At 40.3% G+C, this 12241-nt stretch overlaps 1 protein-coding gene across 1 annotated transcript in view; it reads right to left on the bottom strand.

Annotated features, from left to right (window-relative positions):
• Positions 1-10245: 10245 nt before the first annotated feature.
• The window catches only part of si:ch73-22o12.1 (nectin-2), a 118132-nt gene continuing 116136 nt past the window's right edge, over positions 10246-12241 (bottom strand). The window contains exon 10 of the mRNA XM_008431331.2: positions 10246-11553. Coding sequence (XP_008429553.1) covers positions 11347-11553 — 207 coding nt within the window. The 3' untranslated portion in view covers positions 10246-11346. The remainder of the gene's footprint in view (positions 11554-12241) is intronic.

Here is a 12241-nt window from a genome sequence, read left to right as displayed (position 1 = left end):
GGCCTCAGAGGTTTGTCTGAGAACATTAAATCATGAAAACCAAGAAATAAGAGAGAAAAAGATATGGGGAAGTTTAAAACAGGGTTGGGTTATAAAGCATGGGGTACTGCTCCATCCATCATCCAAAAATAGAAAGAGTAAAAACATGTGGCCAAAGTTACAGTGAAAAAGTTTAGATAAAAGTATATCCATGTGTTCAAAAGGTCCAGTCAAAGTCCAGAATTAAATCAAACTGGAAACTCAAGTCAGATTTTTAGTCTTCTTAAAATCTGACTGAGTTTGAGCTACTTTGGCAAGAATAATAGGAAAAGAACTTGAAGGTGTAGATGTGCAAAGCTAGTAGAGATGTGCTCCAAAAGACTTGCAGCTGTAATTGCATCAAAATGTGATTCTATAAGGAGCTGATTCAGCTGGATTGCATAAATACTCGCCGGTTTTCCAGAAGATTCATCACAATTCCACATCACAATGTGTTGATCTGTCTGGACTTGCTCCACATCATTTTGTTCAAAAGCTGTAAAGATCTCATTAAAGCTTTTAAATATAAAGATTAACATTCTAGCGCTTTTTTCTCTTTGTTTCATGCTCATTTTGATATTTTTATGTTCTCGTTTCTTAATTTTCTAAAGATTTAAAACGTTTCATTTAGGAAAATGTTTTTTTTTGGTCTTATAAAAGTTTCATCTTTGTCTTTAATCTAAAAGCTAAAATTATAAAATTGTGTTGTGTTTTTTTTAATCAAATTGACAGTGATAAACTTGCTTTATATTTGAAGGGCCATGTAGATTCTTCTGCTCCAACTTTTATTAATTAAGAGCAAAATGGCAAATGGCTGTTTTCTGGTCTGTAACATAAAATCCTAAGAAACACAGATGGTAAGTAATATTCAAAATGTGTCAGACGAATGTAAACTTTTACAAAACACTGTGGTTGTTCTTTTCATCAATTTGTTTTCCTCCCTTATTTCATACAGCTTTCTGCTTTAAATGAAAGTTGATATGGTATTTTTGGAAAATTAGCGTAGCATTATAAATAAGCACAGAAACAGATGTATGAAAATAAACGTATGCCAATGCAAAACATATAAATAACATTACCCAATTCAAAGCATAATTCCCAATTATTGTTTTGGTTTTCCTATATTTAGCATTTTTTTGGGATTCGTTTTATTTCTACTTACTGGGCTGGCAATGTTTAAAAATATATAAATATGATTTTTTTTTTTTTTACCATTTACATTTCCAATTTTTGTTTGTCACACAAAACACCACCAACACTGAGACGAAGTGACTTAAATATTTAAAGAGCAGAACAGACTTCAGCAGCATAACATCTATTTAAAGATCAGGCGGCATGCAGGAGTTTTGTTCTGCTGAAAACCATTTGCATTTCCTTCCTTTTGTTTAAAATTTAAATAGCATTCATGTACATTTTTACTTGGCACATCTTGAGCAGATATGTGTCCGTGCAGACGGAGTAACGTGGCGAGGAGAGACGTTGTGACCCCGACAGCCTTTCTGGTTAAATTCCCCAGTGCTCTAATGTATTCCACGATGCTAAAGGAAGGATTTCTCCTGAGGTCATGCAGCTTGCAAAACATGAACACAGAAACAACTGAGGTTCTTGGCTGATCCTGAAGCAATATCGCGTTTCCTTTTAAACTGCTGTGTTATAAGAGAAAATCACAAAAGCACAAAGTGGCCAAAGTAAAGGCAAGCTGCTGAATGTGCAGAAATATTTCATCAGACAGATTAAACGAGTGCTTGAATATAACAAATGTTCTTTCTGACATCTGTCAACCGTATTTGTGGATTTGATGGGCTGATTTTAAAGCTGCAAAGCTGTTTCCATGAGAACGGTGGATACGGCTGCACGCTTCATCAAACTAACGAGAGCATCTGGACACATCCTAGCAGACTCACAAGTGGAGATTTTAATGCGAACCATAAAAACAGACACGACTCGGCGACTTGAGTAGCCGTACAACGTCTGGCTAAAATGTGGCGTTATTGGTCAAAGTTCATTCAGCTGTTTTATCGTGTGGATATCTAGCAGATGAACATTAAATTGAGTGAAAACAAACTGGCTAAAATAGTTAAATATGTTAGTTTTGGATATTTTTCTGATTAAGCAGGAGAAAACAAATCAATCATCGTAATTCGCATGAGGCAAGCATGACATTTGTCGCCTCTCTTGCAGCGTTACTGCCATGACGTCCGCCCTCATGTGGAAGGAGCGCAAACCTCAGACAGACAGTGTTCAAACGGCGGAGGTAGTGGAACTCCATGCGTTACCCCACACCTTTTTTTTTTAGTCATCTTTGTCTTATCAGCCAACACTGAGGCAAAAACGACAGGCAAGAAAGTACGGTTATTTTGGGGAAACAACGGAGAAATCAAAGTTAAAGCTTAAGTCTTTCACAGCCAGAGGAAGAACAAGGAGCATCTTAAGACAGCTTTACAAGAACAAATATCTTTCCAAGATCTGCAAAGCTGTGTTTCAATATAACACCTTTAAACTCTGAATTGTTTTCTCACTATTTATAAAACCAGGAGCTGCAGTGCCCAATACATTAATTTAGACTCCTATGTGTAAGAAACCATATAGTAAAATAATCCTCATTTACTGGAGAGGTTTACCATCAACTATAACGTTTCATGAGAGCAAAGCAGGACTCTTTTTCTCTCATGCTTTCTTCCAGTCAGCTCTGTCCACAGGTTTTCCCACAGTGTTTAAGTCGGTGGAGGGAGATATCCACAGCAGAAGGTTGATTTTGTGTCTAGCCAACCATTTCTAGGCCGTGTGTTTGGATTATCATCCTGCTGGAAGACCCGGCGCTGACCCATTTTCAGTTTTCTGGCAGAGTCCACCATATTCTTATCTAAAGCCTCTTAGCATTTCAAAGTTCATGATGCCATGCATTCTAACAAGTTTCCCAGGAGTATTTGGAGGAGAAGCAGGCCCAGAGCATCACAGATCCTCCACCGTTCTCATGAAGGGCCTTTTTTTTAATGTCCTGTCTAGATTGGAGTGTTTGCATCGTTCCTTGTTCGGTTACTCTCTCTATTGCCCTGTGATAAAGTGGCAGCCTGCCCATCGACTGCTGGAGACCCTGCAAGGACAAGCAGGTGAAGAAAATAGAGGGATGCTGTCTGGATGTCCTCTGCTGTCTGGGTCATGGCAACACTGGTTCAATATGTACAACAGCTAAGCTGGTTTATGTGAAATTAGCACAATTTAAGATATATTCACATTTGTTAAGGTTCTTCATCCTTATTATTCAACTAAATTAATGGAAAAGTTGCTGAAAGTGTCTTAGGACTCTGATCTCCTCAGTGGTTTCTAGCATTTTAGCTTCATTTTAACTTAACAGCAGAAGAGACTTAAAAACAATTTTACTGCAAAAGTAAACACATAAAAAAAAAAAAAAAACGCAAGATAAATAGCCTTGAGACCGTTTTTGTTTGACAATGTTTTTGACATTTTGGGCTTTAACCTTTTTCATATCTGAGCAATATGCTGTTGCCTTTTTAAGATCAACAGTGCATCCAGAAAGTATTGACATCGATTCGCTTTTTGGCCATTTGCTATGTTCCAGCCTTATTCACACTTTTGAATATGATGACTGTAATTGCGGCCAAAGGATCAAAAAATATTAAGCAAAGAAGACCATGAATACTTGCATAGATCTGGTTTCTTGGTTTTCTACAAAAATCTCTAAAACTTTAAAATTTAGCATAAGAAATGTGGAAAAGCTGAAGCACAGTGAATACTTTCAGGAGGCGCTGTACAATAGGTCCTAGAAATCAGCTGACTCAAGTGCATTTTTGCTCTACTGTAGCACATTTCGAAGGTGTAGATGTCTGCTGACTAAAGCCAACAGCATCTCTCTGTCTGTCTGCTTCTTCTTGTCCAGGTGGAGCTCATCTTCAGCAGGGTGAAGAGACCAAGCAATGTGTGCATGCTTGCCACATGATTTAATAAAAGAGGAGACGAGACTTGGTCTTATTGCAAAATGGGATTCTGGGAATTAATTTAGCTGACGCAAGCACATAAAGCAAAAAATAAGATAAAAATAAAAAATTGCACGATTGAGGGACATTTGATTTCAAAGCCACCTGTTTGCGTCTGGTTTCTTATCGGCTCACACACTCAACACCTCAGCACAAGAAAGATGCCGCCATGTCTCAGCAAACGGCTCCCCGCTGATAATAACTCAGGAAACGGTTATGATTACGGATAACTTCATTTGTGGGAAAGCCGGCAATACTTCACAAGATGTTTAAAGGCCACGACAGGCATCCCCGTCTGGTTAAACGAGAGAGAGAGTCACTCAGAAGAAAAGATCCAGCCTGAGCTGATAAGCACTGACTATTAAAAAGCAGTCAGCATCACCACTTTCCAGAATTAAATGTCACTCAAACTAGCCCACAAAGTTGGACGCATGTGAACACGGCTGCTGTTTACCTTCCAAGGATGTGAGTGCACTGGATTTAATAAAGACTTTAATTTGAATCTGTCTTGCAGCAAAAATTTCCCAGTTGCGTTTTAGCTCTGAAAGCTGCAAAACTACGGTAACTAACAACGCTCGCAGACGCAGTGAAGAGTAATAAAATAAATAAATGAATAGATGCAGGTACATCTCAGTAAATTAGAATATGCCTCCCAGCGAAGCTCATTGTCAGAGTTAATGTGCCATTTAAAAATAACAACCTTAAAGCAGGCATTAAGCTTACATTTGTGTATTAAAAATCTTTTCTTTATTGGTTTAAGGTGTTATTCTAACCTTAAATGACCATAATCATTATTAACAGAAAGAAAGGCCTGGAAATATTACTCTGAGTATAATTAACCTATATAAATAATGTTTGACTCACTGAAATAATAATATTCCAATTTACCGAGATGCATAAATAAATAAACTAATTCAAGCAGAGCAGATCCAACTGTGATTGAGGAGCTGCCCAGTTTGATTTGGGAGTTGAGGGACAGAAAACATACAAGAGACCCCCACGCCAAACAACGACAAATTCATATAAGCAAATAGTCAGAGGTGTGTTTTCTCTTCAACAGCTGCATATTCATAAAAACAGCAGCAGGATCAACAAGATCAGACATTTTGTGAATATAAATAAGACTTGACAAAACAAAGCAGTGTGACCCTCTGTCAGGGCATAAACAATGACATTAAATGGTAGGAAAAGTGATAAACAGTAAAGATCATCAGAATATCTAAACTCAGTACCAGCAGAGCCAGTTTGGACAGTTTCTAACATGGACTCTGGAGCATTTCTCATTCAATAGAACATTTCTCTTGGGCTGTTTTATGATTGCTGTGCTTCGTTATCCTACGTAAATATTCTGCTGGCATCACTAGAACCACTTGCATGCCAGCACAAGTCTTACAAATGACCTGAGTTGGAGGATGTGGCTCCGTGCCCAGGGAGGCATCTGTTGGGGAGCAGCACAAGCAGGTATCTGCCCAGAAAAGGCGGAAAGTAAAAAACATCGCCATACGTCACTGCTGACTAAAGCCGCTAATGATGATATCCGGGTCTGACGTTTCCAACTTTGCACTAAGCTATTATGCAGTACATATATTTTACAATTATACTTTTAAAAACAAACTACCTGACAGAACGATAATGATTAGTCAGGAGTGTAACTAATATTGAGCCTAATGTTCACACAGATCTGTGTCCACAAAACTTTCCATGAACAGACTCAATATTTATCTAACACATTTAAGTGTTAAGTAGAGAAGGCCCCCCCCTGACAGCTAACACCTTAAATAAAAGATTAATATATAAAAAAGTCATGTCAACTGAATATGAAAAGGAAAAAACACACAATGCTTCACAGTAGAATAATGACATTTTGGTCTTTACTTTCAAACAGGATTAGTAGCTAATGCATTTGCTTCACTTCATGAATATACAAGAGATTATTATGAGCACACTTCAGTCGTTCTAGTGCTCGGCTTTAAATAAAGGGGAGCTTTAACATCAGATATCTCAGCTGAAGAGCGAGCGCTCATGTGGCTTAAAATAGCGACTGATTAAAGTTTTTTCCAGCTCATTTTTATTGGAGCCTAAATTCTGCTCCATCTCTTCATCAGTTTCACTCCACACTATTTAAAACTGCGCAGTCTTTCCAAATTGCATCAGATAACCAGGCTACATAGTCGTACACTTTGATACTGAAGACCGCCGACATCGCGGAAAATATTTACAAGACGTAAAATGGAAATCTGACACCAACTTCTTTGATTTCAGAGTTTCGCTTTGAAAACAAACAATAATCATGAACTGTCAGGTCTGTTATTGTTCTGAAGTTTTATGCAAGACCTGGTTTATTTCAGGAAAATATCTTGAAGTTGTGTACCAAGCTTTAGACAGAAAGGGGGGCTTCAATCCATCAATCCAAGAAGGCTGCTTCAAACCCAGCTAAACCAACAGGAAACTAGTAATAACTAATAGCCTCCATACATGCTGTTCCTCTATGTAAATACTTTGGGAAGGATACATTTCTATATTCCATCATTAGTATGTCAGAAGTTGCGTTTTCCTCCAAATGCATTCATTTCAAAAGACGTATAATTTTCGTGTTCCTGAACGCAGCCCGCGAGGAGCTTTAAAACACAACAGCTCCAGGTTGCCACATTTAGTGGGCAGTTGTCTGCTGTGATGTGTGAAACAGCAACATGTGCCAAGCTGATAGTTCAGTCTCTCAACATTGTAACACCAACATTCCTGCGGCTGATATTTTTAGACCGACTTTACTCTGTTGGACACAGCAAAGCGCATTGTCCAAATATAAACTCATTAACCCTTTAGAAAAACCGGCCGCTGATTATTCAGTTCCACATATTACAGGTGGATCTGATTCATGAGGTCGTATCTATCCGAGCGGTTCAGTAAATCTGAACAGAGAGGAACAAACGGTTCACATTTCAACCAATCTGATCTGATCCCGGCCTCCCCCAGCTGTCCACTGTCCTCCACCTTACGCTCCCCTTTAATCCCCGGAAGCTCCTCTGTCTTCCTCTACGCCGGGCCTCACCCACTCACTCCACCAGCATAGCTCCAGACCCACATGCCTCCGTCTCTGTGCTTGCGGCTTCACAGTGTCACTCACCATGGTGCCAGTGTTCGTGCCTCCCTCGTCCTCTTGCTCTTTCACACAGCGTGTCCTTCTGGCCTGATATTTACAGAAATGGTCACGATAAGTAACAATAATGTGTAGGGAAACAAGCTAGCGCTAAAAGAAATCCAGTACACGCTGAAGAATATGTCGGAGGTTTACGTTTTTACCGTTTCTACACGTCACAGGAGACAATATAATCTAATTTGGTCCCATTTCTGCAATATTCTGTTAATTTGTCTCAGTTAAAACACTCTGGGGTGCAGTAATCCCCGTCAGGCTTGTGTTTGTAAAATCAGTGTGTGTTTTACTCACCAACCAAGCCATCAGCATACAGCCAAACAGGCTCATCATTGTCATACACATAACGAGTCTGGGCAGAGTTTGTCCATCGGGTCAAGTTGCTGGTGGCTTAGAAATGAGCAGCAGGGATCACTGAAGTCCCAAGCTGCCACACATTTGTTTCACTTGCAGACAAGGTCACTCGGTAAATCCCCGATCACCTACTTTGCTGCGAGTCAACTCAGACATTTACTCCTTCCCACAACTTTTCTGTCCACCCCGATTCTCTCAATCCCTTCTCTTCTGCCTCTATTTTTAACCGGCTTAGCAGCACTAGAGGCATGAGCGCTTTATTCTCTGCCTTATTCCTCACTCCTGGTTACCTGCCTGCCAATTCACAAGGTCTGCTAATCCTGTAATGGGGCAAGTACTGAGAACAGTTATATTAGTAACAGGGTACAGGCTGACGGTGTTCTCTTCAGAGAAATGTTCCTCAAACTTACGCATAAAAGCCTTTGATCCAGTTTACAGCGCATCCTCTTGAAGTCCCAGCATTTTACGGCACCTTGAAAAGAATTCACACACCTTTAACTGTTTGATTTTATAACCTCACTTTTCACAAACGGAGTGATTGTACGCTGGAAGAAAAAAATGTTTACGTTTTTGCAAATTAAAATACTGTAACAGGAGTAGTAATCTATTTGGACATGACTCTGAATTTTAAACGCCAATAGAATGTTTTGGTCCATTGTTTTGGACCAAAACATTCCAAATTGACACAAATTCTTAATTGGATTTAGGTCCGGACTTTGATTAGGCCATTGCAACACTTTCTGTTGAGGCCTCTGAGTTAGTCACAGGTGGATCTGTACAGTAAGCAAGCAAGATCACGTCTATTTAAGCAGAAGTTTGGACAGTTTCTCTGTTGTTAGCATGCAGCTGTGTGCTAGCACAACACCAAGAACGAGACATCAGGCGTGTTGGACGAGGGAGACGTCTAAGAGCTGCAGAACACCAACCCTGGAGGACTGGATTTGAAAACCTCTGCTGTCGTAACTGTGCATCAATGTGGGAATGGTTAGGAGACAATTTCCACATTTGAATCCATCATTCTAGAGTTGGACATTTCTGGGTTGATGTCATCTGGGCAGAAGAGACTAAACCATAGATTTTTGATCATAATGAATAATACAATGTTTGGAGTAAACTAAACACAGAACAATTATCTCTTTCTAATTGGCCAAAGCCTGGATATCATGTGGTCAATGATTCAACAGCGAACCTCATCAACATATCGACGTACTTTACAGTAAAACGTGAGGCCGTCTGCCTTAGAGGTAAAACTTGGCCAAAATTGGGGAACAAGACAACGATCCAGAACAGTTTTACAATGGCTCAGTTAAAGTCCAGACCTAAATCTGATAGAAAACAACCTGAGATCTTTGCTGCATGTCGTTTCTGTCCATTTAATTTTTGAAGAACACTAGTGGCACAAGATATTTAAAGGAGTGAGAGAACAGAAGGAGAATCAAGAAGAGAGGGAGAGTAGGAGATGGCAATTAAAGGAAGTACATGGAAGAAAGCAAAATGATTTGGATGCGGAAGGAAGGACACTAGGAAAGGAAATAAGGCATTCCAATGATGGAATGAAGAGGGAGGAAGAATACAGGGAAGATCTGATGGTTGTAAGGAAAGATGAGAGGAGGTAATGAATAAAGGACAAAAGGAATAATAGAAAAAGGTAAGAAAGATAAAAGACAAAATAAGACCAAGAATGCAAAAGAGAAAGGATGGAGGAGATACAGAAAAGTACAGTATGGAAGGAAAATGAAAAGGATCGAAGGAAGAACACAAAAGACAGAATGTCAAAAAAGAAGGCCAGATGTGTCAAAGGAATGAAGGACAGCTTTTAGATATTAGGACAGGGAATCATGTTTTGAAAGACGAGTATGTTTCTGTCTTCCATTTTTTGTCTCCATATTGATCCGTACCTAGAAAAAAAAAAATCCAGTAATTTCCCCAGAATGCACCGGAACCCTGACTGGCCTTTAACTGCGAGAGACAGACATGATGTCAGCAATGGACCCATTAGACATTCAGTACTTCTGAGAAGCTTGTTGTTCATGTGTGACCAGAATACAGACACAGGGGTAACAGACTGCAGAGTCATGGTGTGCTGCTAGCCTTCATCTGCAGCAGCAGCAGCAGCAGCAGCTCAGGCTAATCTGCAAAGGCCCAGGCTCATTCAGGACACAGCGGCACACCGTACCAATTAATACTGATAAACTGCAACACACGAGCGGCGTACACACGAGTCACTGCTGCGGCAGAGATATCTGCATAATCCCCAAACTCTGCATCTGTAAAGGGAATTGTTTGCTGTGGTTAAAGTGCTCAAACTGGATCACCTTCATCTGTGGAAAAAAAAAAAAACCTTTATTCTGTGCTGCTGGAGTGTGATACAGAAGGAAATGCAGCCCAAGATAGAAAGTGGTGAGTCAGACAGGATGAGGGAAAGCACCAGAACGAGAGTCCGTATCAGTTGAGCCACTACCGCAGTCCTCCGATGCAGCGTGAGAACCGGAGCCTCGTCGGGCTCCTCATTCCACCATCATGTCCTGACAAACGGCACAAAGCGACGCTCATTAAGCAGCAAGACCACACCACACTCTAATGGGTGTTTTCTGTGTTGGTCATTAGCAGGTGTGGAGCTACTCCGCTCTGCTCGCTCACTCGGTAAATACTGCCCTCTGGTGGGGAAGGCGCGGAACTACAGCTGGGAGTGGAGGGAAATAACGCTGCAATGAATACAAACGGTGATTTCGGAAACATTAAAATTTGTTTATTGGAATCAACAAGGAATTTGAAAACTTAATTTACACATGAAATATGATTAAAACCTGAAGTTTTCCAGCATAAATTACCAGTTTATAGATTAAATAAAATATGAAACACCCTCATGGCACCAGCACAAAGAAAACCCTCTAAAATCATAAAGGAGGATCATTTAAATATTTCAGCCACTACTACTCTTAGTCGTCTCCGTGTCAACGCCATTTTGACCTCTTAAACCCCTAATCCTCCAGAAGAGATTCATTGCAACAGATTCATGGTTATAATCCAGATTTATCTTAATCCAACTGAACACACTGCCACATAAAGTAAATAATAATAATAATAATAACAGGTACAAAGTTTTTCAATGTTCAGACATGGCAACGTATTTGGCAACCGTGTCCTTCCTTCTGTGGCTTTAAGGACGGACAGAAGGATGCAAAACGTCTGCTGCTCAAATACAAAAATATGGCTCTCGGGCTGTGCGCCCAATCTTCATCAAAGAGTCTAATAGGAAACAGAAAAAGCTGCAGGAATATGTGCTAAAACATGATAAGACAGCAGTTTAAAAACCTAATGTCGTCACGGTCTGCGGCTCTCGTCTCGGCGCTGCCTGATTAACTGCAGCTAATGGCTTCACTGCAGGGCGCCTGTTTCACACCGACTTCATGCCAGCTGGGCTTGAAAACCAACAGATGCAGCTACCAGGATTTATTGGTCTTCTCCTAACCAAGTTACATCTATAACCACAGCAGGTAGGAGCATTTGATAATCTGTATAAACAGGCCGACATTATCAGTGTTCATCACATGGACACGTTTTGTAACTGTATAGTATGCTGGGATTTTTAACATCCAGCTACTTTACATTCTTGTGCGGTGGTGCACAGCAACAGTTTGCATCTGGCTCAACATCATAAAAGCGACATGTCTGAACGTTGTTATCTCACAATAAAGACTACCGGCAACATGGCAGAAAATATTCACATTCACAAAGTTATTACTCTAGGAAAGAGTGAAATTGTGTCCTTTTTATACAGGAATGCACCCAGTCACACACACAAACATCCATTTCGTTCGACGACCCTCAGACGATCATGGCGGATGATATAAAGCTGTCTCCGCGGCCGACAGGAAGGTTCCCGTTATTGTCCTGAAGATCACTGTTTGTGTGCATGTAAGGAGGCGGGACGTCGTTGTTCTTAAGGTCATTCCAACCTGAAGAGAAGTAATGCTCTCCATCGTGGGATCCAAGCTCGTCATCGACCTCATCCTCCTGGTGGCCATCGAGGTCCTGCCAACAACAATTTAAATGGTGAATGTTTACGTTTGTTCCTGTCATGACTGGAAGAAAACAGAACCAGAAAAACACATATTGCACCTAAAATCACTCAAACCCTGCTGGCTAAATTCTGACTTTAGTATTTGCAATAAAAAAAAACAGGGTTTGTTGCCTATTCAAATACATGGAAGAATGAGGGGAGGCACAAATGGCCCATTGCTGTCTCTCTTTATAAATCCCATATAATATAAGATTACATATGTTCTACAAATGCTGACACTTCACAGTTAATATATGTAATGAATGTGTGACATTTTTAATCTGAGCAGCCATGAATGCGCAGTAAAAATCTGCAGGGTGGGCCAGGAAGTACCATGACGCACTGATAGGGGGCAGTGCTGAGCCCTGTAGGCACAATAGGCAACAAGTGTCCTCCTTTTACACATTGAAAAGACTTTAAACCAGTGGTCCCCAAACTACGGCCCGCCGCCACATTTGGTCCGCCCCCCTGAATAATACCAGAGAGCATTCAGATTTTTTTTCATATATTGTATTTTCCGGTTTATATGTGGATTTTTCTTCAACCACCAGGGGGCTCTTTAGCAGGAAGTGTGTCCTGTAAACTRTGGGTGTTTTGTTTTGCATGGCGCATTGCTGCCATCTGTTGGACTTKTAGGGAACTGCTTGACTTTTATGTTAT

Source organism: Poecilia reticulata, linkage group LG16, assembly GCF_000633615.1.
Source record: "Poecilia reticulata strain Guanapo linkage group LG16, Guppy_female_1.0+MT, whole genome shotgun sequence".
Classification (NCBI taxonomy): domain Eukaryota; kingdom Metazoa; phylum Chordata; class Actinopteri; order Cyprinodontiformes; family Poeciliidae; genus Poecilia; species Poecilia reticulata.
The sequence above is the reverse complement of the archived record's forward strand: the minus strand, read 5'-3'. Positions and strand labels throughout refer to the sequence as shown.